The 26,420-nt window shown below is 49.9% G+C and overlaps 1 protein-coding gene and 1 long non-coding RNA gene across 2 annotated transcripts in view; one reads left to right on the top strand and one right to left on the bottom strand.

Moving 5' to 3' along the window:
* Window positions 1–176: 176 nt before the first annotated feature.
* On the bottom strand, window positions 177–26,168 carry ALDH2 (aldehyde dehydrogenase 2 family member). Its single transcript, XM_069558135.1, has 13 exons — window positions 24,927–26,168; window positions 15,740–15,844; window positions 14,504–14,644; window positions 13,590–13,669; window positions 11,271–11,382; window positions 10,654–10,782; window positions 9,902–10,015; window positions 8,000–8,102; window positions 7,198–7,382; window positions 4,625–4,789; window positions 2,758–2,915; window positions 1,048–1,162; window positions 177–605 (listed from the first exon to the last, which is right to left on the bottom strand). Exons 1-13 carry the CDS (start codon window positions 25,503–25,505, stop codon window positions 573–575), a joined length of 2,019 nt encoding a protein of 672 aa, XP_069414236.1. The 5' UTR covers window positions 25,506–26,168; the 3' UTR covers window positions 177–572.
* The window catches only part of LOC138422741 (uncharacterized), a 68,466-nt gene continuing 57,799 nt past the window's right edge, over window positions 15,754–26,420 (top strand). Inside the window, exon 1 of the long non-coding RNA XR_011250001.1 lies at window positions 15,754–16,038. This is a non-coding gene — a long non-coding RNA (uncharacterized lncRNA). The remainder of the gene's footprint in view (window positions 16,039–26,420) is intronic.

Consider the following 26,420-nt stretch of genomic DNA (forward strand, 5'->3'; position numbering starts at 1 on the left):
CGCACAGGGCATGCCACACGTGGGCAGGCCAGAGACACCCATTAATTACGTGCAGGATACAAAGGCCATTTGCCCCCAACAGGGGAGGGGTGGTAGCTGTTTGCAGCGTGACACACGCACAGAGGGGACAACATGTCTGTGTGACAGCATCTCCTTGGGTTGAGATGGAGAAAGAGTTACTTAGAAAGTGTCTTTATTGAGTTTTTAGTCCAGAATACAAAGCAAGGTGCTAGCTGTTGCCTCAATGATAGTACAGGGGTCAACAATGCCTTTTCCTTCCCCTGTTAAGGCAAGTTACAGAAAGAAGTGTGTCAGATGGACAGAAGGAAATATTTGAATCTTTGGAAAGTCACTCTGAAAGCCAGTAGCAGTACTGCAGTGTAAAAGGCTTTCCATATATGCTTTGCCCCACACTCAGCCTATGTATTGGAAGGAACTTTCTTGATCCAAGAGATTGTTCTGGCAGAGTTTCTCTTTCGAGACCTTTAGCATGCAAGGGTCATTTTTCTTGGTCTTGTGGCTGATCTCCTCTGACCGGTCCGTTACTGGATGAGTAAGAAAGCCAGCGTGGTTTAGGAGTTCTTCTGAGGAACTCTGACCGTGACCTGTGAGGGATGCAGAGGAGCTGTTAAATCTGTGTGCTTCCCTGTGGACCACAGGCCCCCTCAGCTGGGTGCTGCCAAAGCGATAAGAAGGGCTGTCCTGATTTTCCAACATCTCGACGACCAAACAGTCGATCCGAGCAACCTGCTAGGGCTGTGTTCTGCGTTAAGATCACACTCAGCCTCCCCTTGACCCAGTCTTTCTCCACTGGGGGTCTTTCCCTCTTCTCAGGCTCTACAGAACTCAGTGTATGACGAAGCCCAGGACTTGCAAAGGACTGTGCAAGCTCGGTGGTGGTCAAGTCCCTACTTATTCTTCACAAGGCATAGAAGAGACTGGGTCTTTACCCTCGTTGGTAGCTTCCATGGCTTAAAACAAGAAACCTGCAGTCAACACTGGGGGAGCCCAGCACAGGAAGAGGGCGGAGAAGGCACCCATACTCACGGTCTTCACTTCGGTGTATGCCTGCAGCCCGTATTCCCCCAGCTCCCGGCCACTCCCAGACAGCTTGTAGCCACCGAACGGCGACTGGGCCCCAAACACGTCATAGCAGTTGACCCTACAATTTAAGATGAGATTTCAGGAGTAACTCACTGGGGCAGGGATGAAGTATCGTGCCCCCTCAAACCTCCTGTATTGCTCTAAAATTTAACTTTAGAGCAAATTTTACTTTAGAAAAAGGGAGGTGGAGAACCCTACTAAAATCTAGCCATGCTGCTGCTGCTGCTGCGTCACTTCAGTCGTGTCCGACTGTGTGCCACCCCATAGACGGTAGCCCACCAGGCTCCCCTGTCCTTGGGATTCTCCAGGCAAGAACATTGGACTGGGTTGCCATTTCCTTCTCCAATGCATGAAAGTGAAAAGTGAAAGTGAAGTCGCTCAGTCGTGTCCGACTCTTCACGACCCCATGGACTACAGCCCACCAGGCTCCTCCACCCATGGGATCTTCCAGGCACGAATACTGGAGTGGGGTGCCATTGCCTTCTCCAAAATCTAGCCATACAGGGGTTCAAAAGCAGGCCGTGTGAAACAAAGCCATAAGCTGTCTGGTCCTTCATGACATGGATGTCAATACCAGGGTACACCAAATACTAGCTTCCCATTTTAATGAGTTGTTTTTGCTAATTAGGTGCTAAACTTTTCGGGGTAGTTTTTTTTTAAACTATTAAATTTTGACTGAATTTAAAAACGTACCACCTTAAAGGTGTACAATTCAGTGCTTTATAGCATAGTCACAATATTATATCCTCTCCATTTAATTCCAGAACATTTCTATCCCCCTAGAAAGAAACCTTATGCCCAGTCAGCAGTTACTCCCCTGTTCCCTCCTCCTCCGGCCCCTAGCAGCCCCTAATCTACTTTCTGTCTGTATGGCTCTGTTCTGGATATTCCATATAAATGGGATCACACGACATGTGACCTGTGTCTGGCTTCTTTCATTTAGTATTACATTATCCACGTTGAAACAGGCATCAGCGCTTCATTCCTTTTTATGGCTGAACATTCCATCACGTGAATAAACCACAGTTTGTGTGTCCATTCATCAGCTGATGGGCATTTAGGCTGTTTCCACTTTTTGACTATTGCGAATAGTCTGAATATTCAGATACACTTTTTTGTGTGGATGTGTTTTTTTTTTCCCCCTCCTGGGTATACACCCAGGAGTGGAATTACTGGGTCCTGGGACAACTCTATGTTGAACTGACTGGGGAACTTATGCTAGACTTGTCTGTAGTGGCTGCAGCATTTTACAGTACCACCAGCAGTGTGTGAGGGTTCCTGTCTCCGCACCCTAACCAACACTTGGTATTTTCTGTTTCTTACATTACAGCTGGCCTAGAGGGTGTGACGTAGGTGCTAAGCTTTGAAAACTAGGGCGACACAGGTGTGGGCCCTCAGTGCTGGTTTCCTCATAGCTTGGTGAGGAGCCCAGTCACCCAGCTGCTTGTCCAAGAAGAGCGTCACAGACATACGCACCACAGGGAAGTTTAATCCCCTGAAGAAGGGCATGGGAAACCTCTGCCCGCTACCCCACACCCAGACCCAGGAGGCACTGAGCCTGGCACCCCAACTCTGGGATGTGAGCAGGGGATTACCAAAGACCCTGGCTTGGGCTCTCTGCCTGGGTTGTGAAGGGCTGCGGGAGGCCCTTACCACACAGTGCCGGCCTGGAGGGCCTGGGACAGATAATTGGCTTTGTCCAAGTCCTTCGTGAAGACAGCTGCAGCCAGCCCGTACTTGGAATTGTTGGCTCTCCCAACAACTTCCTCCATGCTCTTGAACTTCAGAATCTGCATCACTGGCCCAAAGATCTGGGATGAGACAGCATGAAGGGTGGGTGTGGCAGACGCACACCCACATGTTAGCCAGCTCTCCCCAGCACTGAGCAGGTGGTTCCAGCAGCCCCCAGACACACGGAGGGTGCTGACAGCCCCCGGGGGAGATGGCAGCTCCCATACTCGCTGGAGCACGAGGGAAGGAAGCCAGCTGGTGGCCTTCTATTATGTGCTACGGGCCTTACATACAGCTTATTTCTAAACAGTCCTGTGAGGTAGGGGTTTGCACTGACAAGTTACATGTAGATTTAGTTTCAAAGAACTTGAGTCAGTCATTCAGCCAGACACGCATCAGATACTGAAGAAACAGCTATGAAGAAGTTAACTAAGCACAAACAGGATCTCTGATCTCAAGATGTTCCAGGTTTATCTTACACCTTCCCTGTCTTATATCTGAGCCATTTCTTCCAGGAATCCTGCTTCCTTTTAAGTGGGCAACGGGATTTAAAAACCACAACATGGGAATCAGATGTGCTTCTTGTTGTTGCAGTGTGGCTGCTCTCAGCCCTGTCAGGGGAGAGCCCCAGGGAACGGATCCTGATGTGATCCAGTGCCTGGCCTATGACCAGGACACGTGCGGAGGGGGAGCCCAGAGGAGCTACCTGGCCCGAATGAGTGGTGGGAGGCGGGAGGTCAGGAAAGGCCCTGAGAGGTGATAATCAAGCTGGGACACCACAGAAGCAGAAACTGGCCAAGCCAGAGTCGGGGGGAGGAGCAGGGAGGAGGAAAATGGAGTTCCAGGCACCAGCGCCCATTCTTCTTTATGGCGCCCATTCTTAAAAAATCTATTCGCCACTAAAAGGAAGCAGGACTTTGTGAAGAAACGGCTGATGCCAGGACTGGGTAGAGAGTGTCAAGAGGGAAGTGAGAAGACTGCCAGGAGCCCATATCATAGCTAGAGCAAGAGATGGGGCATCATGCACCTAGGGCACTAGCAAAGCACAGGAGCCCCTGCCCTCCTTAGAAAATGAGTATTTTCCCTTTCCATTGAGAATGAAAAAAAAAAGATCAAAGTAGTCATGATGGCAAAAAGAGGCAGAACTTTGTTGTATTTTCCTATCCTGATTTTTGCTCTTTTTGAGTTATCAATGGAAGAGGGTGGCAGTGTAATATTTTCCCTGTGTAAGGCCACTAAAGGGCTTCATCCTCCCAGGGGAGGTGGAGTGAGTCTGGACTCCACTAGGGCAGAGTACAGGTACTGGATACCCCCGGCTCTCCAGGGTCTGTAGAGCACCTGGCACACAGTAGGCACTCAGAATGATTTGTGAAGCAAACGAATGAGACAGTTGCTGCCCTACGTTCATAATCAGTACCAAGGAGGAGAAGATCAAGGGACTCTAGCCATGCGGGGAAGCCTGGCTTCTGACCTAGTCCAGAGTCCTGCCTACATGAAGGCCATGAGAAGTGCTGGGAAGAATCCTGCCTTGAGTCCCGCTCACAGGGGCCAGAACACACGCAGGACCTGCAGGCTTGGCCAGGGAATTCAGAGACTGCCCCCAACCACTGGCCGCCACAAGAGGCTGAAGAGAAGCACAAGGTCAGCAGTGAGCTGCAAATGGTTGGTCTTATGCACTGAGCCCGGATTTGACCCAAGGTCAGCAGATGGGTCATGGGTCAAGATGCTGGGCTGAGCTGTCCACGTCTTCTCCTAAGAACATTCCCTTAAGTGCTGGACCCATACTGACCTCCTCCTTTGCGATGGTCATGCCATCTTGCACATCTCCAAACACGGTGGGCTGGATGAAGTAGCCACGGTCAGCAGCTGCCCCTCCACCACACAGCAGCTTCGCCCCCTCCTCCTTCCCAGATTTGATATAGCCAAGGACCTTCTTAAACTGCGTTTCATCCACCTGAGGGAGAAGGAGCCCAGAGTTATACAGATGCTACAGCCAGACGTTTCCTAGCTCTAGTCTTAGAACCACACAGGCATGGAGACACCTGGGAAATGGGCCAGATCATGAATGCTCCACACTCAGTCACTCCGTCGTGTCCAACTCTGCAACGCCATGAATTGTAGCCCACAAGGCTCCTCTGTCCATGCGATTTTCTAGGCAAGAATACTGGAGTGGGTTGCACTGCCCTCCTCTAGGGGATCTTCCCGACCCAGGGATCAAACCCACATCTCATGGCTCCTGCATTGGCAGGTGGGTTCTTTACCATTAGCGCCACCTGGGAAGCCCAGATCATGAATGCTGCTGCTGCTGCTGCTGCTAAGTCGCTTCAGTCGTGCCCGACTCTGTGCGACCCATAGACAGCAGCCCACCAGGCTCCCCTGTCCCTGGGATTCTCCAGGCAAGAACACTGGAGTGGGTTGCCATTTCCTTCTCCAATGCATGAAAGTGAAAAGTGAAAGTGAAGTTGCTTAGTGTCCAACTCTTAGCGACCCCAAGGACTGCAGCCTACCAGGCTCCTCCATCCATGGGATTTTCCAGACAAGAGGACTGGAGAGGGTTGCCATTGCCCTCTCCGATAGTAAGCCTACCATTTTTGTTTTTCAAGTATGAGATTACTAAAAATTTTAACTAGTACGAAAATACATTGATGGTAAAGTATGTTACATACTCTGTAATATGCATATAGAAGAACTGATAAAACAGGTCAATTATACCTCAATTTAGAAAGGAAAAAAAAGGACCGTAAGCTGGTACAGCTCTTTGGGCAAGTGTCTTAAAAATTAGGCAAAAAGTTAGATGTTCATATCCTTTGACCCAGCTACTTAACTTCTAGGAATTTATGCTACGTGTGACAAAGGGACCTGAGCAAGGATAGTCACTGGGGAACATCTTATAAAAGCAAAAAGCAGAAACAATCCTAAGTATACATCAGTAGAGGAGCTGGTTAATATAATTATGGTATATCCATATATTGTACCATCAATAACAACAGATCAGTCAACTAACACAGAAAGATAGCCTAAGATATTTCTTAAAGGGGAGAAAGCTTGTAGAAGGAAATATATTCCAACTTTTGTTAAAACAAGCATACCAAAATGTAATTCTGTGTGTGAGTGTGGTTGGTTACCTATGGGACATGGACATGGAGGGGAAAAGGGGAATCTTGCTTTTTACTGTAAACTCTTTTTTATGAAGTTTTTAATATAAATCTGTATTACCTTAATAATTAAATAGCCACAAACCACAAAGAAAAGTGAGAGAAAAAGAGATGCTGTAATGGTAGATACATGTCTTGATTCATTTGTCGAAACCCACAGAATGTACACCACCAAGGGTGAACTCTAATGCAAGCTATGGACTTTAGTTAATAACACAACAAATATATCAAACCAAGGCAAGATGTTAAAACCAGGAGAAACCAGGGAGTGGAAAGGTTCAAGGCTTATGGGAACTCTGTACTTTCTGCTCATTTTTCTAAAAAAAAAAAAAAAAAACAGAATCTGTTTAAAAAAAAAAAGGGCTGCCTGGGCTGGCCCCAGATTCTGGGGAGTGGACACCAGCAACACAGGTGCTCCCAGGACAGTGGAGCCCACAGAGAAGCCCCCATGGGCCCTCAAAGTGGGCTCAGGGCTGCACACAAGGGGCCTGTCGGGGCAAGTACCCCTGATTCCTGACCCTATGGCTCCTCCTCCCTGCGAGGAGGTGGCCAGCACGGAGCCCTGTGGAGAGTGAGCCCAGGACAGGCTGGGTCTAAGGACAGTGCTGGGAAAAGGACCAGGATACGAGAGGAGGTGGTGGGGAGAGGTACTGCTGTGTTTCTTACTGTAATTATTATTGACTATTAATTAAAATGAATACATGTTCATGGTAAAAAAGAAAAATTTTTTTTTAATTTTCAATAAAACAGCTCAGAAGAGTGTAAAGTGAAACGAAGTCCCTCTGCTACCCATACGTGGCCTTCTGCTCGCCTCCCAGAAGCAGCTGCAGCGAACAGGTATGCATGCACGTGTCTTTCTGGTCAAGGCATTTTTAAGATGGCCAAGGTCCAGGAAACACGCGTTCCCTTTCCCATAGACCCTCCTCGTATTTATTATGTGTGTGTAACTTACAAAGGGTAAGTGTAGGTGTAACTTTCTACTGTTAGTTTCCACTTCACGGCCACTCTGGGAGTTAGGAAGGGTAGGCATTACAGGTGAGAGACTGGTGGCTCCGAGACAGCAGGTGGCTTTCCACGGGCACGCAGCTGGTGCCTGGCAGAGCTGAGCCTTGGAGTCAGGCCTGCCTGACTCAGGAGTCCAAGGCCCTTTCTGCTTCTCCGTGGCGGCTCTGGACACTTGAGACCTGAGTGTAACCACCGAGCTTACCTGCGGCCCCTGCTCAGTCCGGCTGTCAAAGGGGTTCCCAACCACACGAGTCTTGGCCCGGGCAACACTCCGTTCCACAAACTCGGCGTAAATGTCCTCCTGCACAAAGGTCCGCGAGCCTGCACAGCAGCACTGGCCCTGGTTGAAGAACAGGGCGAAGTGGGCCTGCTCCACAGCCCAGTCCACTGGGGAGGCAGAAGGCAACCACGATCAGAGGAGAAGGAAAGGCCTGGCCCCTGTGGTGGCTGCTACCTATTAACACTGCCAACAGCACTCATGCCCTCTGGGTGCCAGACCTCATGTGGGAACAAGACAGGCCTGACCTCTCCCTCCTCCAAGCATGGAGACCAAGGGGCAGACAGACATGAAGAGCAGCGGTCCTAACCCGCTACGGTCATGAAGCCAAGGGCGGCTGGAGGACAAGCCAGCTGCCCTGTGACCATCAGGGAAGACTCCCTCAAGGCAGACAAATCTAAGAGCATCTCAACAGGACCAGGAAAGAGGACGTGATGGAGGGAAAGTAGCCTGATCTGACAGCAAGCTGCACAGCTCGGCCAGTCAGTAGCTCAGCCCGGCTGGATTACAGACAGCAGAGAGGAGAAAAGCGGGGGACAGGCCACAGCCACACAGGCCGGAGGGCCATGCTGCGGAGTCTCACTTTCATCCTGAGGCCCTGGGGGCAGAAACCAATCCAATGATGATAAGGATGGCAGAGCCAAGTGGGACCACAGGAGACACAGCTAGTGGCAGGTTGATATCAGACCTCTGCCTCCTCCCTCCCCCCCACAAAAAAAAACCTTACTATCAGCATCTGACATGATGATATTGGGACTCTTTCCTCCTAGCTCCAGGGTCACTCTCTTCAGGTTACTCTTCCCCGCAGCAACCTGGATTAGGTGGCCAACCTACAGGGAGGCATAAACAGGGACAAACTCTTAGTGGAGAAGAGAAGAGCCAAACGTTCTCACAGGCACAGAACAGAAGCCCCCACAGCTTGAGGGAGCAGCTGGATTAGAAGAGACCTGGGGAATTTCACTACATCTGGCCACTCACTCACACAGCAGCCCCACCCTCTGGGCTCCCAGGGTGACAGCAACGTAACGACAACAAGCAGTCAGAGTCACTGCCGTGTGGCTGCCACCTCCTGAGCACCATCTACACACCAGACACGGAGCTAAGTGCTTTGTGAGCATTGAGGTCAACCCTCTAAACAACCTCAGAGGGAGGGCCGACTCTCCTCCTCCACTCAGAAATGTGGGAGTGGCAGCTCAGAGTGGTCAAGTCACTTGCCCACAGTAAACCTGGAACCAGAGTTCACACTGGGCAAACTGCGTCCAGCACCAGTTCAGACTTGCCATCCCGCCGCCTCCTCACAGTGATCTAAATGGTATCCCCTGCACACAGCAAGGGTGGGGTGCTTTTTACCTCCATATTCCAAAAGCCTGCCACAAAGACACCCCTGATCTGTTGGGTGAACACACATTATCTCGGTCGGGAAACCATCCCCTCTGCCAGATTCCCAATACCCTCTTGAGGCGTTGATTTAGGTGGTGACTAACCCCAGAAAGAGTGGACCGTGTCACCTCAGCCACCATTCTGCCCTCCCGCAACCGCCATCTCTACGTATAGACTGAACGTTTGAAGGTATCTTCATCTCAGGGGAATCATTTTGAAGATCCCCTTTATTATGCTATTCAGTGTGCCTTCTCTAAAGTCATGGGATAAAGCCTTCCAAGAATTCAAGTTACCTCTTTAGAATGAATTTTGTCCCTGCTTCCAAGGTAATTATGTTTAAGGAATCCCCAGACATCTTACACATCTTTGCCTCTCCAGGGCCTGGCCCAGAGTGGCACTCACTCATTCATTCACTCACCAGGTACTTACTCTGGGTTAGACCTTTGTTGAATAAGCTTTATCTCACTCACGCCAACCCTGGGAGGTGGGCAGAGTTATTATCCCTATTTTACAGATGGGGAAATGGAGGCTTTAGGAGGCTGACTTGCCTAAGGTCACATAGCTAAGTAAGTGCTGCTGAAACACTTAGTTTGACTCCAATCATCTCCGCCACTACACCACACCTACATCTCTACTGCATAGACACTACCATCCTCAGTCTAAACACGAATGAATGGAGCCCCCAAAGGCATGCAGTGAATCACCCCAAGTCATAATGTCAAGGCTGGGATTTGAACTCATGTCTCCCAGAAGCCCACTCTCTTTAATCACCAGGACAGCACCAGTCAAAGAGTCTGACACAGCCCAGGTGCTTTGACCTTGGGCAGGCCAGCACCTCTGGGCTTTAGAAGTCTAGACAGCCTTGGCTTCTTTATCCCACATGGTATGTCAACCCACCCCCTGCCCCACAGCAGGGGCACACCATTCTACAGAGGGCCCCACCCTGATGGTCTCTGCTGGCACACCTGGGCCCCTCACACAAGCCACTCAAAGACAGTCCTGGGGCAGACCCCCATGCAGTGCCCAGAGGCTAATCTTATTATTATTTTTTGTTTTGATCGCTCCACTTTCAGGATCTTAGTTCCCTAACCAGGAACTGAACCCTGGGCCACAGCAGTGAAAGCACCAGGTCCTAACCACTGGCCCACCAGGAAACTCCCCCCAGAGGCTGATCTTGAGCGCACCATCCTCTGAGGACAAGGGCGCTTGAGCCACATGCACCACAAGCCTGAGGAGCTGGAGGCCTTACCTCAGTGGAGCCGGTGAATGCCACTTTGTCCACGTCCTCATGGGAGGCGATGGCAGCTCCGGCCGTGGGGCCAAATCCAGGAATAATATTGACCACACCTGGAGGAAAGCCAGCCTGTGAAAAAAACACCAGGGACACTGGAGTCATTCTCCTGCTCCACGGAGTCCAGACAGAGGAATACACATCCCTTCCCAGAGAGGCTGAGGCAGTCGGCCCAGCACCCAGGTAAGCAGTCTTACTGGGTGCTGCTCAGGAGTTCTAGATGGTACAGTGAGGAACCTGTTTTGTGGGATTCCCTGTGGCTGCTGCCCCTACCCCTATGGCACTCAGAACGATAATCTTCATAGGGCTTGTTGTTCAGTCACGCAGTCATGTGACTCTGTGAGCCCATGGACTGCAGTACACCAGGCTTCCCTGTCCTTCACTATCTCCTAGAGGTTGCCCAAATTCATGTCCATTGAGTCGGTGATGCTATGGAATCATTTCATCCTCTGCTGCCCTCTTCTCCTATCTGCCTTCAATCCTTCCCAGCGTTGGAGTCTTTTCCAATGAAAAGGGGTCTGGCAATGAAACCCAACATAGAAAAGAGGTGATAGGGGGGTCACCTAGGCTGAAGTGTGTTGAGCAGAGGTGAAGGGGGTCAGGCCCTGAGCTACAAATACCCGGCCCCACTAGGGTGCCCCTCATCCGAACTCCTATAGAACAAGCCTTTAAAAAGGCGTTTAGAGGTCAAGACAGACACAGCCACGCACCTCCTTAATCAGGTTGGCCACATAGAGGGCAGTGAGTGGAGTCTGCTCAGCCACCTTCATCACAACCACGTTTCCCGTTGCCAAGGCTGGGCCCAGTTTCCAGGCTTGCATCAAGAGCGGGAAGTTCCACTGCAATCAACAACAGCCACTGCCAAAATCTAAGCCAAGAGCTACAGCAGCTGCAGAAAGTGGCAGCCAGAGAGCGGAGATTCTCTGAACCTCTCCTGTTTCCCTCAGAACTCCATTACAGATGAAGACAGACGAGCAGGCAGGTGGCCGGGGACAGCACCAGTGACTCATGCTCACTGATGCTTTTACCATTGTGGCGGCACCACACTGCATTCACGCCTCCCTCCCAGCCTCAGACAGCTACTCTCACTTCCACTTTTCAGATAAGGAAGCCAGTTCCTAGGGGCATCAGTGACTTGCCCAGGGTCACAGAGTTCACACACGGCAGTACTGGTTGGTTTTCTTAAAACCCATGTTCTCAACCACTGCCCAGGCCACCAGCCAACATCAACCCACAGACCTTTCCACCTTGGCAATGAACCTGCCCGAGACCGCTGCCTCCCACAGCGCTCCTGATAAGCCTTCACGTGTTTGAGTCTAAGACTCACTGGGATGATCTGCCCACACACTCCCACAGGTTCATGGCGGGTGTAGCTGAAGTAGTCCCCGTCGATGGGAATGGTTTTCCCGTGGTACTTGTCAGCCCAGCCAGCATAGTAACTTAAAAAAAGAAAAATAACAACTCAATCAGTGACTGTTGGGGACCCTGTAAACCCTGGCAGAAAGCAAAGGCTCAGACTGGTCCAGCTGGGTCTTTCTGGTAACTGCCCTTGCTCTTGGCTTATTTCCAAAGAGTCAGCTAACCACTAGGGTCTCAGTAATTCATTCTAGATAACTAACCTCAAAGCCTCAGACTCACTTGGGGTGCTCATAAAAAAGCACCAAATTCTAGGTACCCACTTCGGACTTATTCAGCTGACTCACTGGGGCCTATGCCCAGGAGTCAGTATTTTTAATAAACAGATATATTAAACTGTGACTGTCTTACCAGTACAGCACCGTAGGTTATTATCTGAGAACCATGGCTCCACTCTAGTGGGAAAGTGCACACCCATCTAACAGCTGGCACTTGTGTGCACAACACTGTACTACCACCAAGGGAGCAGTGGCCAGAGACAAATCAGTGACTGAGTTCCCATCCAGACACACGGGACACCAGTGGTGAAAAAGCACTGCAGGCTAGACGAGGCGAAGAGCCATGTGCGGACAGTACGTAATGATTTTCAGGGAAGCAGGAAAACGAAAGATGGGGGAGAGATGCAACACGCAGGGTGAAAGAGCTTTCAGAAATGAACGTGTCTGCTGAAGTTAGTCCAAGACCAGAGTTGACCTGGGTGTGAACATGGGTGTGTGACCCTGGGGAAAAATATAGCCAGGGAGTTATTTTGCCAGTCTGTACAAAGTAAGGTATTGCTGCTCCCTTCCTCTTAGGCCTATGTGGTGTGGGTCTGCATGCCTCAGGACAGGTGTTGAATCAGCACAATAGTATACTGCTCAGACTCAGGAGGGCCTGGCGATTTGCCTGGGGTTCACCCAGCCACTCCCTCTTGGGTGTTCTTGCAGAGCACTCTGGATCTTGGCACGCCTGTCATTTGGGGCTGGAAAATTCTTCACTGTGGGAGCTCTCCTGTACCTGCTAGGATTTTTAAAGCATCCCTGGCCTCTATGCATGAGATGCCAAGTAGCACCCCTCCCTCCCAGTTGTGATAACCAAAAATGCCTCCAGACATTACCCATGGTCCCCTGGGGGACTCAGCGGCCCTGGCTGAGAACCCCTGTCAGGAGAGAGAACCAGCCCATATGTCTCCGACTCTGCTTCTTCCCCTCCACCCCTGTCCACATGGGCACAGGGCAGCAGCCATTATTGGTATAATGACCTGTCCACCCGAACCACAGCCGGTCAGACTGAATCAGGGCCGCTCCTCCAGGAATCTGGCACGAGGACTAAGGGGCTGAGGTCAGTCTGGCTGGAATCAAGCCCAGAGAAGAAAGCCCAGGAGTGGGCAACCAGGTTCCAGCATGCAGACAGGCACTAAAGAGGCTGGGGTAGTCAATCAAGAGAAGAACGCAGCAAGGAGGCAGCCGTGAGAATCAATGGCCTTGTTGGTTTAAGACCCCTCACTCTCTGTAGCTGCCCAAGTTAGCCTGAAACCTCTTATTCCTCATCTTGTATTTCTCAGTTATTAAAATGTTTACAGTTAAACCCAAAGCTAGCGAGAGGAAGCAAATAATGGAGAACAGAGACAGATGAATTGAAAAACAGGAAAACAACAGAATCAACAAATTCAAAAGCTGGTTCTTCGAAACGGTCGCTAAACTGACAGGCCTTTAGCTGGACTACGGAAAAAGGGGAGGGATTTCTCTGGTGGCCCAGTGGCTAAGACTCCGCACGCCAAACGCAGGAGGCCCAGGTTTGTTCCCGGGTCGGGGAACTAGATCCCACATGCCACAACTAAGACGTAGCACAGCCCACTGAATAAATAACGTTTAAAAAGAAAAAAGAAGCACCAATAACTAAAATCAGAACTGAAAGTAGGGACATTATGATTATAAAAAAACGAGATCTAAATGATTATGAGAGAATGTGATGTGCCACTATAGCCAAAAATCAGATAACTTCAAAGAAAGGGACAAATTTCAGCTAACCCATGAATTACCAAAACTGAAAGAGAAGACACATAAGGCTCAATTACAGTTTTGGTACGGAGGGACGGTTCCCCCTGAGATAGAGTCTCACTACATTCCCCCAGCTCCGGTGATCCTTTCACAGCCCTCCAGCAACACTCCCCACCCACTCACCCACCCCCACCCCACCCTCCCCCTCACTGGCACAGCCACAACAAAGAGCAGGAAGCCTGAGTCCATACCGCAGGCACTTGAGGACCATGTCCAAATCCACCAGGTAGGAGATGACATAGGGTTTGCCATTGTCCAGGGTCTCCAAGGCCTGAGTGGAAAAAAAAAAAAAAAAACAAGATCAGCACAGACGGGTGGGCACAGGAATGAATCAGAGCAAATCAGGTGATGAGCAGCATGGAGGCTCAGCATGGTACGAGGAGGGCTGGTGGCCCCTTTGTGCTGAATTTTAAGGCACTTTTGGCCCTCTTCAATGGCAGGGAGCATGGGGATGGATGGGAGGAAGGAGGCACCAACTTCTCATTCAGTCATTTCATAAACATTTGTTTCAAGCTTCTGTTCTATGGCAGATCGATGTTAGGAATACAGAGATGATCACTGGGACCTTATAGAACAAAAAAGCCAGCAAAAAGCCAGCAAACAAGGACACAAATCATTAGTCACAAGTGTCAGGACCAGGCAGGGTCTAGTAGATCATGTTGAGGGAACAGGGCTTTATCCTAAGACCACGGGATGCCATGGAGGGCTTAAGAGCAGAGTACCATGGTATAATTTGTCTTCTGGAAGGTTCACTGTGGTTGCTATGTGCAGTATGGATTGGGAGAGGTGAGGGTATTGCCTCCTGGTTTCTTCTGCCTCTTGCAGCCAGGGAGGAGCCCCAGCACATAGCAGGCTGTCCGTCTTCTGGGCTGTCTCCAGGAAGGCCTCCCCATCACAGCCCCCTCCCCACCCTCTCCTTTCTTAGACCCATCACATCAAAGGAAACACTCAAGAGGCTCCCAGGGCTGATACAGGGGCAAACCCCAAAGGTGTCCCACCTACACCATTCTGGTCAGTTACTTGTCAGCAATGCAACCCCTTCCTGACTATCTGTGGGATCTCCATTCTCCGTGCAGGTTGAGAAGGGAAGAGGTTGAGAACTCACTGCCAGGTAGGTCCGGTCTCGCTCAATCAGATCAGCCAGGCGGTTCAGTAGCCGGCCCCTCTCAGACGCGTCCATACGGCGCCAGGGCGAGCCCAGCTGGAATGCGGCCCGGGCTGCCTTCACTGCCCTGTCCACGTCTGCCTGGAAAACACCCACCCAGGCACCTCAGGCCTTCTCAGCAGTAACCTCCAAATACCTCCTGACCCACTGCCAAACGCACCCACAGGGGCTCCAGTCGATACCAGTGGAGACACTGCCCCAAGCAGTTCCTCCCAGCCTCGAAGAGCTCTGTCGACCAGGTTTAAGATGAGCAGCTTCTCAGGAGTCAGAGTGGGAATGAGGATGCTGATGGTTTCCCATTTCCGAATCCCCCAAAGAGTTATGTAGAGAGCAGCAACACAGGGATCAGCACTTAGAAACTGGCCATTTCTGCCCCTGCTTCCTTCCCAAACAAGTCCAGTAAAATTAACCATTCCTTCTGAAATGACTGGCAGTCTACAACACATGCAGGTTTAACCAGCTTCTCTTTCCTTGGGGAAGCATTAAAATCAACACAGCTAGCATTTTTCATAGAGGCAGATGTGTATCAAGAGGTGGGGAGCATGGTTGTAATTAATATTAAATACATTTACCATTAGACTATGAGTCAGAAAAGTATTCACACTTTCTTTTAGCAAAGGAAGCTAGGCTTTAAATGTGCATACAAGACTGTCTTAAAGCAGAGGACAGGAAGCATTCTTGAATCATTTGTTAAAGCTCTTTCTGTTTTAAAAAACGAAGTGTTTTTTTACTGAATGTTTTTTAACTTTAATATTACTGTTTTTTAATTATCATGGGTATGATGTAAATCAAAAATATGCCACAGACACCATAGCGAGATCTCAGAAGACCCAAACTGTGCTCAACAAGATTTCCAACCAGCTGTGCACTTCCCTTCTCTGGCCTTCAGCTTCCAGGTCTGAGATGGAGAGACTGGATTGGACGTTCTCAAATTAAATTCCAAGTTGGCAGTTCTACAGCTGTATGAATTCTTGAACCAGGGTACAATCTAGACTTTTACCTACAAGGAAGAGTTTCTGTGGCTTTACTTACTCAAAAATCTTAATGGGCATTGTAGTTATGAAAGTAATACACGATAGTTTCAGCCACACGAAAACCTATGTTAAAGAGTGAAACTACCCTTGCCCATCCCCAACCTGCTCAGCCCTGCCCTGAGGTTAAGTCACCAGTTCTCACCTTGTCCCCTTCAGCCACGTGACAGATGACGTCCCCAGTGGATGGATTGACCGTGGGGAAGGTTTTCTTGCTGACGGCATCATGCCACTCATTGTTTATAAAGATCTGCAATGAAAAGGAAGAAAGTCTTGAGGAGCAGCTCTCAACCTGATACTGACCACCAGCAATGTTCAAAAAAAAAAAAAAAAATCAGACAGAACAAATAGGAATTAACTTCAGAGGTACGTGGCCTAGAAGTTAAAAGCACAGGCCTTGGAGACAGTCCGAGCTGGAGCACCCACTCTGCTAAAAGTACTGAGGTAAAGCATTAGTCCTTTCAATGCCCTGGTTTCTTTGGCCCGAAAATGAAGACTACATACCTTCCTTATCAGTTATCTGCATCTACCACTGTGTGCTGCTGCTGCTGCTAAGTCGCTTCAGTCGTGCCCAACTCTGTGTGACCCCATAGACGGCAGCCCACCAGGCTCTGCCGTCCCTGGGATTCTCCAGGCAAGAACACTGGAATGGGTTGCCATTTCCTTCTCCAATGCATGAAGGTGAAAAGTGAAAGTCAAGTCGCTCAGTCGTGCCTGACTCTTAGTGACCCCATGGACTGCAGCCCACCAGGCTCCTCCATCCATGGGATTTTCCAGGCAGGAGTACTGGAGTGGGTACCACTGTGTGACATCAACTCAAAATCTGGTAGCTTAAAATGATTTATTACCATCTCTCACAGTTGGGTCCATTGATTGGGCTCAGCTGGGCAGGGCTTGGTCATGTGGTTGCAGAGCGAGGGCACCTGGGGCTGAAGATGCAAGGTGCCTGCTCACTCGTGTGTCTGTGGCCACACAGGTGCTTGGGCTCCCTGACTCCACGGCAGACTCAGGCTAGGCAGACCTCTCACATGACAGCTGGCTCTCCGGAGTGTTCAGCAACACCAGGCCGAAGCTAGAAGGCTTCTTCCTTTTTTTTTTTTTTTAAAGTCTTCTCTGTTTAATTTACTGACCTTTATTTTCTGGCTGCGCAGGCTCTTCACTGTGGTGTGAGGGCTCTTTGCTGCGGCACATGGGCTTGTCTGGTTGGAGCACAGGTTCTCCAGTTAACGGCACACAGGCTTAGCTGTCTCATGGCATGTGGGATCTTAGTTTTCCCCAACCAGGGATCGAACCCACATGCCCTGCATCAGAAGGCAGATTCTTAACCACTGGGCCAACCAGGGAAGTCCCTGAAAGGCTGCCTAAGATCTAGCTTCAGAAGTCATCCAGCCTTATTTCTGCTACCAAATTCCATCAATCACGTTATGTCCTAGAAACCACCGTTCCTCTACCACACTACTGCCAGGGTCATTATGAGAGCTGAGATTCTTCTTTTCACCCCTTCAGTACGTTATTTAGTGAACATCTGCAGCAGGGCGCTGTTCTAGGGCTGAGGACACAGAGTGGGATCCACACTCAGGAAGGACCTTTCTTTCGTGGAGCTGGCATTCTGGTAGGCACAGAAAGTAAAGACACAATCGAATATACAACGCAGCCTCAGACTGCAGTCTTAAGTGCAAAAGAGAAAAAGCAAGATGCAGAGAGAGTACCAAAGTTGGGGAAGATAGAGAACTCTAGCTGGGATGGTCAAGGAGGGCTTCTCTGAAGAGCAGACATTTGACTTGAGCCCTGACTGATGAAAGGAGCCAACCGCAGGAAGAGGACGGGAAGCAGGAGCAGTGCAGGCCACAGGGACAGCAAGTGCAAAGGCCCTGGGGCAGAAGTAAGTCTGGTGTGTTAGAGAAAAAACAAAGGTGGCCAGAGTTACTGGTGAACAAGGAAGAGAGTGCTAGGAGATGGGGACAGAGAGGAGGGTGGGTCCTGTGAAGCAAGCTGTCCCCTGAGGCTGGGGAAATTGGTCTCAGGAAGCGGGCTGAGGTGTTTCAGTCCCTTTAACCAAGGCTGGGGCGAAGGTCACAGGTAGGGTGAAGTCAAGGCCATCGGTCCAAGGCCTCTCTGTCTTCCTTTCCCAGGGGCTCTCCTGGGCCCCAGCATCCTACGCAGCGGTGGGGTGGGCCTGGCCCTGGCTGAGGACCCAGGCAGTTGTCTACAGTCACTCAGCCAGGTTCTCTGGAAATGTATGTGGGTTTCACTTCAGTTGGCTGATCCTCAATCTGAAGGGAAAAAAGACACCTCTGTTTCTTCCTACAGGAGGGCTGGGAAGTGAGCAACAGGTCGCTTCCAGTGGAGGGTACAGGTGTGGCAGAAAGAGTTCAGCCAGGTGGACCCAAGTTCAAGCTGGATTGGGCCACACCCTGCCTGCGTGCTCCCCTCTGAGAAATCAGCTTTACCTCCTGGTGAACTTGGAGGAGAGGGAGGCCCAGGGGGAGGAGCAGAGATAACATCCATGGAGGAAGGAGAAGGGCCTGGCACACAGTCTGTGAGCACTCTGAGCATCTGTTCCCATCGCCACCTGAGTGCAGGCTCAGGTTTCCAGCCTCACACCCACCGCTTCACGGACGCACTTGAAGCCAGAGATGAGTAGCTACAGAGAGAGGCAGGCCGCAGTGGTGGGGTGAGACGGGCTGGCCTTGAACTGTTCCCTCCTCTTGACTGAGATGTCAGCGCCTGGTCCCATGAGGATGTTCCCCCCTCACACCTATATGTCATGGAAATGGCTAATGACCATTATTTAGCTACTCGTTATACGGCAGCCCCTGTATTGGAAGCTTTCCAAAACTGGATCATTCCCATTTAAACTTCATAGCAAACCTAGGTGAGTTTCATCCTCTCTACAGTGGGGGATGGGGGTGGGGGACACTAAGGCACAGAGAGGCCAAGCCACCTGCTCAAGGTCACACAGCAGTGAAGGCAGAACCCAGATCTGAACTCAGGTCTTTGGAACTCTGAGACCTGTGCTCTTTGCCCAGTCCTTCTCAACTCCAGTCCAGAGCCCATGTCTGCCTTCCAGAAGGTCAGAACTCTTTTCTTAATCTCCACCTTTATGGTTTACTTACTGCCCTACTGCAAGTTTGATTTTGAGTTTTTATTATGGGTGCTGTAAAAAAGCACAGCCTGTAAGCCACACAGACGTGGGTTGGAATCCTGGCTCTACCTCTCTCAAGCTGTAACCCTGGGCCAATCCCTTCACCTCCGGATGCTTCATCAGTCTCTGGAAATAACATATCTGGGGGCTTAAATGTGAGGGTGAAATTCCACAAGGGGTGTAAAGCTCCTGGGCCAGGACCCCACGCACACCGTGTCTCACCACCACAGTCCCTGCATTCCTCCAGATCCCTGCATGGTAGCATGCAGAATTAGTCTATCCTGAGAAAGTCTCCATTGTTATTTCACAAACATCAGGAGGTATGAAGTGGACAACAGGCCAGTCTGGTGAAACTCCCCAGGTCCTACACCATTCCTCCCTGGGCGAGGCCCACACTGTCCCCTAATCTTAGTCCAGGATCCTGGCAAGACCGCTCCCTGGCACTGGCCTGCCTCTCAGGGGCCTGAATTTGCTGAGTCACTCTCCATTGTTGAGTTTTTAACAGTCCATCCTCCCTTCTAACTAACAGGATAAGCTGGAGTTTGCAGGAACCTGGAATCTTCCGTTCATAGAGTTCCCACTTCCCCTCTCCTAGAACCAGGCTTTAATGGTCTCCTCCTTGGGGAGGTGGGGCAATGGGGGGGCCAGGGTGAGAAGCGTTCCCAGACTGAGGCACTGCCAAAGTTCTGCTTCAAGTGAGGAGAGTCTCATAGCAACTTCTCTTGAATAAACACAAGAGCAGACTCCAGGCCAAACGCTTCCTGACCTCTTGAAACCGAAAGCCAAACTTACATAACATGTTAACCCAGTCACCCTGGGAGGCGGTCCTACCAGGCTCTCACTTTCCCCTTCTAGCCTCTAGAGCTGTAAGGACGACACAGGGTGCCTGCAGGAGGGGCCAGGGACAGGAGGAACCAGAAGGGCTCCGGAGCTGCAGGGTGAGCAGGAGGAGAGCAGAGGGTGCTCTGGGTTCCGCACCTGCTGCGTACCAGGACCTGCACTGCTGCTGGGGTTCTGAGGGGCATGGGATAGACACGGGGAGCATCCACTCTCAGTGGCGATCATGGACTTTTATTTTGTAAACTGCTTTTTTAATGAGTGAGTTTATCTTGGACATTATTCCACAGGCATATCTGTCTCACTATTTTAAGCAACACAGCAATCTTCAAAACTTAACAGATGGCAATTTGTTGAATCATGTCCTACAAATGCACTTTAGGACAAGTTTTCACTACAAGCAGACCTCAGAGAGATATTTTATTTTCAGTCCAGACCACTGCAATAAAGTACTGTAATAAAGGGAACCACATGAATCTTTAGGTTTCCCAGTGCATATGAAAGGTTTGTTTACTTTATACCAGTCTTTTAAGGGTGCAATATCATGATATCTTTAAAAATAAATAAATAAATAAACAATGCGCCTACTTTGAACTGAAAAAAACCTTACTGCTAAAAAGTGCCAGTCATCTTCCGTGCCTTCAGCAAGCCGTAATTTTTTTTGCTGCTGGAGGATTTGAAGTATGGTGAAAATTACCAACACATGGCAGAAAGACAGGAAGGGAGCAAACGCTGTTGTGAAAAAAGCACTGACAGACTTGCTCCATGCAGAGTTGCTACAAACCAATTTGTAAAAAGAGAACAAAAACACCACAGTATCTTCAAAGTGCAGTAAAGCACAGCGCAACTAAATGAGCTCTGCCTATACTCCTGACGGTGCTGCTGCAGCGAACATCCTCTGACCTGACGTGCATCTTTGCAAAGCTGGGGCAGGTTACTGTATAAAAATTAGAACTGCTGAGTTGCAGGATAACATGATCCTTGGCTTCCTCAGATGTCTTGTATTCCAGGTCCCCGCGTATTAGGAAATGTGAACAGAAACTTGGGGGGAGGGGAGAAGCTGGGGCAGGGACAGTAGAGCTGAGAGCAAGGACTGCAGGACCCTGGAGAGGAGTCTTAACCAAAGTGAGGACACAGGGATAGTCCAGTGCAGCCTCCATCCCATGGCAATGGACAGTCATCATCTGCCCATGGTCTTCAAGAAAAGGTTAAATGCCCTTCAGTAGCTCCAATTTACAGACACAGGACACATTATAGAAAGACCTCATTTCCAAGCTCGGATGCATGAAAGAATTCGGGATCCATTACCTAGGAAATCTACATCCCTGAAATATGTTTTTTCCCTAAGAGTAACCAAATGATTGGTTTTCTATCCTGGATGGCTTCTGCCGGCATCTGATTTTTCAGTGGCAGTTGAGTACTTTATGTCAAAGAGAAAACATATTATCTTTTGTATTGCAAGATCCTAAGGAGAAACATTCAGGATCTGAACCTTGGAATGCCACACGCATTCAGACTTTTCCATACAATCATCTAGATATCTCCTGGTTAGTTTGGGGTTAAGGCCAAGGGCCGTTCCCTGGCACCGCCCCCAAGCCCTCCTCTGTCTCCTCCACATCCCCCAGGGTCTTTGGTCTCACATTCCTGGATTTTCACCACTTTCAAGATGGAAGGGCTGACTCCACTGTGGACTGTTTGGCAGATAGGCAATTTCAATTTGTTGACATGTCTGTGGGCTTACGGTTGGGCAATCTCTATCTCACTGCAATCCCTTCTCTGGCCAATTTCAACACTCCCAATATGTCCCCACAATCTTGTTCACATTAACTCCACAATTCTTTGCAAAAAGGCCCTTCTGAGTAGAACTCTTAGGTTCCCATGCCCTGCTACTAGAACACAAGATTGTAAACAGTTTCATAAATGTCAACCTTCAATATTTACTGAGCAGTAATTACATTCCAGGTGGCTCAGCGGTAAAGAATTTGCCTACCAGTGCAGGAGATGCAGGTTTGATCCCTGGGTTGGGAAGATCCCCTGGAGTAAGAAATGGCAACCTACCCCAGCATTCTTGCCTGGGAGATCCCACAGATTAGAGGAGCCTGGTGGACTGCAATCCATGGGGTCGAAAAGAGTTGGGCATGACTGATACACACACGCAAATTATGTTCCAGTCTTGGTGTGGGAATATAAATGTGAACACAAACTTGGCTCCTCCTTTCCAATTTAAAACATTCAGTTCAACTATCTCGTAAATATTTACATCCTTGTTCGACAAGGCCTGGTCATGAGGCATCATGGCATGAGGGAGGTCTTGTGTGTTAAGAGCTAACAGAGCTAATCTTGAACCCTGGTTTCACACAAATGTGAACTTGACCTCCCTGAGCCTCAGTTTCCTCATCTATGCGATATGGTTCCTGCAGTTGTTGGGAGGATGAAACGTGAAGATGTAGGTTCAAGTTATCAGGCACAGCGCCTGACAGATCATAAGTAATCAATCAACATGGTTATTGGGTCACAGAATTCACATGTACGTCCACAACACACATGACTAGCCTCAACATTGTCCTAACCCAGTCACCTCTAACTCAGCCAGTTCCCACCATGCTCTGGGCATACTAAACAGCATTTCTGTTTATAATAGAAGCAGAAGAAAACCAAGGTGGGGCCAGTGAAATCCTCCAATTCCCTGGGTTGCCCAAATCTATTGTATCTACAAAGTCTCGAAAATCCCCAACAAGCAGTAAAAGCAGTGCGATCAACATGGGGATATTTCACTTGACTCATTCAGCCTGCAGCCAACTCCGAACCACAGCCTAGCCCAACAGAGGTTTTGGTTCATTCCATAAGACTCTGCAAGGAAAACAAGGTAATTCAAAACTCCTATTCTATATATATCACCTGTTGGCAGTGGTAATAGGTATCCATCCAGGACAAGTTGAGGCAAGAGGACCCCAAGAAAGTCGACCAAAGCACCCCACTGTACCTCTTCTAGTTAGGAAACAGAAGTGGGAGGAAAAAGATCCATTGCCTATGCCACCCTCTCTTCAAGGAGAGACCCAACAAACTTGAAATGCAGCATTCTGCACCCCCAGTCACCACCACCATGTCCTTGGATGAGAATACCCAGCGCCTACAGAAGCAACTTCAAAGCCTAGGTCACAGCTCCTTTGGGACAAGCTCCAGGATCCAGAAGAGTTCACTGAACATCAAGGAGTCAATAATCCCCAGGGAAATGTTGGCGCATATGATCTAGTTTGTACCTTGAGTCCCTGGTAAGAAACTTAAAATATTCAGGGATTATAAGAAGTCAACACTGAAAACCACCCAAGGAGCTTTAAAATGTGCCTGTACAGCAGAATGTCATCCTCATGTGAACTGCTTTGCAACCTTGGGAAACATTGGAATCTACTGATTTAGGAAGATAACCCAGATGCATTGTTCAATGAGACACAGTTTCAGAACAGCAAGCACAAGGATCTCATTTAAATAGGAAAAAAAAAAAAAAACCACCTAGTGCAAGCTCACTTGCCCAATGCGCTTATATACACACGTGTGCACACGTGCCCACAAATTTACCAGTTAAAATTGTTCTTGGACGGAGTGCGATGGAATACGCTGGAAGTTTTACTTCTGCATTTGTAAACAGTGAGCAACGGTTACTTTTATGATCTCAAAGAAATGTGATCAAAGCAGCTGCAGAAAGATTTCACTCAGCATTTCAAACTAACTCGAGAGAAAACTCTAGAGTCAGGACCTGTCCTATCTACCATGGCTATGCACGCACACATCTGGACCCTGCTTCCTCACCTCCACGTGAGCACAAAGGAGGAGGATCCTTAGAATCTGTGGCCACAAAAGCTTGGGGTGCTGCTGTCTTTCCGTTGATATTTCTGCGTGATGTGCAAATCTTTCAAGCATGAACTCCTTCCTCCTTAAGCGGCCTACTGAGGAAGCAGCAGCTGCTGCTTTTTTCGGCTTGTGTTATGCAAAGGACATCTTATTTTATTCTTTGTTTTTATTCCCTTGCTAATGACGATTTGTAACACACTTCAAGGGGCTTCCCTGGTGGCTCAGTGGTAAAGAATCCGCCTGCCAATGCAGGAGAAGAGGGTCCAATCCCTGGGTGGGGAAGATCTCCCAGAAAAGGAAATGGCAACCCACTCCAGTATTCTTGCCTGGAAAATCCCATGGACAGAGGAACCTGGCGGGGCTACAGTCCATGGGGTTGCAAGAGTCGGACACGACTTTGCAACTAAACAACACCACCCTTTAAATCACACAGATGCGCCCTTACCCGCTGCCAGGGTGTAGATCTGCAGCGAAGCTCCGCACCAGACAATCAAGTCCCCTGTTGAAAGCAGCCAGCCAGAGGCTGGCTCCCCAGCATCTTAGGTCAGCAGTAACCCCTATATTCCCACCTAGAGTTGCAACAAAAATACCACAGAAGTTTCTGGTTATTGGCTTACTCTTGGGAGCCCAGATGTGAACCCCAGCCTGACCACTGATTTGAGTCTTTGGGTAACTCACTGCATCTCTTTGAAAACTCAGTTTTTTCATCTGTAAAATGGAGATAACCACAGTACCTGCCTCACTGGGCTGCTTAAGGATTAAATGGCCAATCAGGTAAATGCTTAGACTGGTGCGAAGGAGGTGCACAGAGAATAGGAGCTGTGACTCCTGCTAGTGCCCCTGCGGTGCGTGAGCCCCTGTGCTCATTCTCCAGCCCCTCCCCAGGCTACAGAAGAAGGGGAAGCTTAGAGAAGGGCAGCAGCTACACTTGTTGTGAAAACAAAACAAAGTCTTTCATAACCAGTCTCCTTGGTGAATTCTCCAGCACTTTACCCAAACTCAAAAGTCAAGAGAGAAAATGTGCCAAAGTCCTGGTTGTCCAAGAAGTCAGCCACTGGGAATCGAGGTTATACTGGAAAATCCTTGCTTTGATCAAAGAAAGAAACTTTGGAAGGTGCAGACACCACCGCAGGATGGCACTGAGATGGCGAGGGTCCCCGCCCTTTTCCAGTTCCCAGCAGTGGAAGCAGCCAGGACGTCAGGTGGCCATGGCCGTGGCCTTGGCCTCTGCATTGGGGAACTGGTGAACTTTTAGTTGAAAAGGACTCCTTTTTCCTGTTTTCCCATTTGGTCGAGGGCATGAGTCAAGAGATAAAAGATGACGAAAAACCAAAACGGCTCCTGCAAAGAGGGTCTTAAACGGACATGTTCTCTGGATGAGTGATGTCGGATGAAAGAGCAACTGTGAGCAAACCCGTGAGACCCAACGGGATAAGCTGAGGCCCAAACAGATCCAGTCCCTTCCCACCCGGCAGAGAACAAAGCACGCGGGCGGCCTCACCTGGTTGTAGAAGACCTCAGGCTGCTGGTTGGGGGTCGGCACGGCCTGGGTGGCGGCGGACAGCAGGCGGCGGCCCTGGCGGGGTCCGAGGCGGGCCGCGGCAAGCGCAACGGCGCGCAACATGCCGAGGCTGGAGCTGGGACGCGGGGGCTCGAGAGGCCGGCTGGAGGCTGACTGCCTGCGGGGCGCGACTCCGCGCGGGGCTCCCTCTCCCCCCCACCTGCGCGGCCGCCAATGGGCAGCCGTGGGGCGGGGCCCCGCGCCTCCCCCACGCCTGGGGCGGAGAGCCCTTCCGCAGCTCGTCTCCAGTGCCGAGGGGGCAGGAGTGAAACTTGGGGCTGATCTTCCGCGGGGCCTCTCACTGCCCCACGCAGGGCGCGCCGCCGATGTGGAGTAAGAGGCTCTCCCGAATTCAGCGCACGTTGACTGAAGCCCTAATCTATACAGGCCTGAACTGGAGCGCCCCTGGCCCTGACTTCCGGGGCTTACGCTCCAGGGCATTACTCCCCAACCTTTGGGCAGCAGGCACCAGTTTTGTGGAAGCGGGTGTCGAATAGTTTCAGGATGATTCAAGCCCATTACATTTATTGTGTATTTTATTTCCAGTCTAATGCCCCCGCTGATCTGCCCGGAGGTACCAGTCGGTGGCCCAGAGGTTGGGGACCTCTGCTCTAGTGGGAGAGGCCAACCTTAAACCAAACACGAGATAATTTCAGATAGTGAGAAGGGATGTGAAGGAAATGAAGGAAAGGTGAAGAGGGACTTGGGGCTGAGGGCACCCGTGGTCAGGAATTGACCCTGAAACCTCAATTGTAAAAATCGTGGGATTAAGGAAGTGTGGCAGGAGGAGTGGGGAGAAGGGCAGGGCCCTGCGATGGGGCTACCTGACTTATGCTGCGGAAAAGACTGGAGGCCAGGGAACAAGGCAGAGTGAGTTGAGAGGTGAGGTGAGAGAAGTGGGCAGGGCAAGAGCTGGAAGGATCTTAGAGGCAGTGGGGAGGGGTTTGGAAGGGAAGGATTCATCTAGGAGAGACACTGAGTGATCCTGTAGAAGGATCTCAGTTCCCTGCTCAGGAATTGAACCTGGGGAGCCTGGATAGAAAGCAGGAATACTAGTCAGGGAACTAGATCCCACAGGGTGGCAACTAAAGATTCCGAATGCTGCAACAAAGATAAAAAATCCTGCATGCCCCAAGACATCGCACAGCCAAACAAATTAACATTAAAATATAAAAATTTAAAAATAAACAGGCTTTTCTGGGTTAAGCCTGTTTCATTGGCTAGAAGTCAGTTATGTGGCCACTCCACCGCATAAAGGAGTCTAGGAAACAGGCTGTGCCATATGCTTAGTTTCTCAGTCATGTCCGAACCCTTGCGACCCCATAAACTATAGCCCACCAGGCTCCTCTGTCCATGGAATTCACCAGGCAAGAGTGCTGGAGTGGGTTGCCATGTCCTCCCTCCTCAATGGGAGGAAACAGAGTTCTGTGCCCA

Source organism: Ovis canadensis, chromosome 17 (assembly GCF_042477335.2).
Source record: "Ovis canadensis isolate MfBH-ARS-UI-01 breed Bighorn chromosome 17, ARS-UI_OviCan_v2, whole genome shotgun sequence".
Classification (NCBI taxonomy): Eukaryota; Metazoa; Chordata; class Mammalia; order Artiodactyla; family Bovidae; genus Ovis; species Ovis canadensis.

What these genes read in the sequence shown, in the direction of transcription:
- ALDH2 (XM_069558135.1), bottom strand. Translation starts at nt 25,505, where the DNA reads ATGGGCTTGAATCATCCTGAAACTATTCGACACCCGCTTCCACAAAAC. An exon ending in GAGACCGGACCTACCTGGCA is followed by an intron (nt 13,670 to 14,503) that starts GTGAGTTCTCAA and finishes TTTTCCACTCAG; the next exon opens with GCCTTGGAGACCCTGGACAA. An exon ending in TGGCCAACCTGATTAAGGAG is followed by an intron (nt 10,016 to 10,653) that starts GTGCGTGGCTGT and finishes TTTTTTTCACAG; the next exon opens with GCTGGCTTTCCTCCAGGTGT.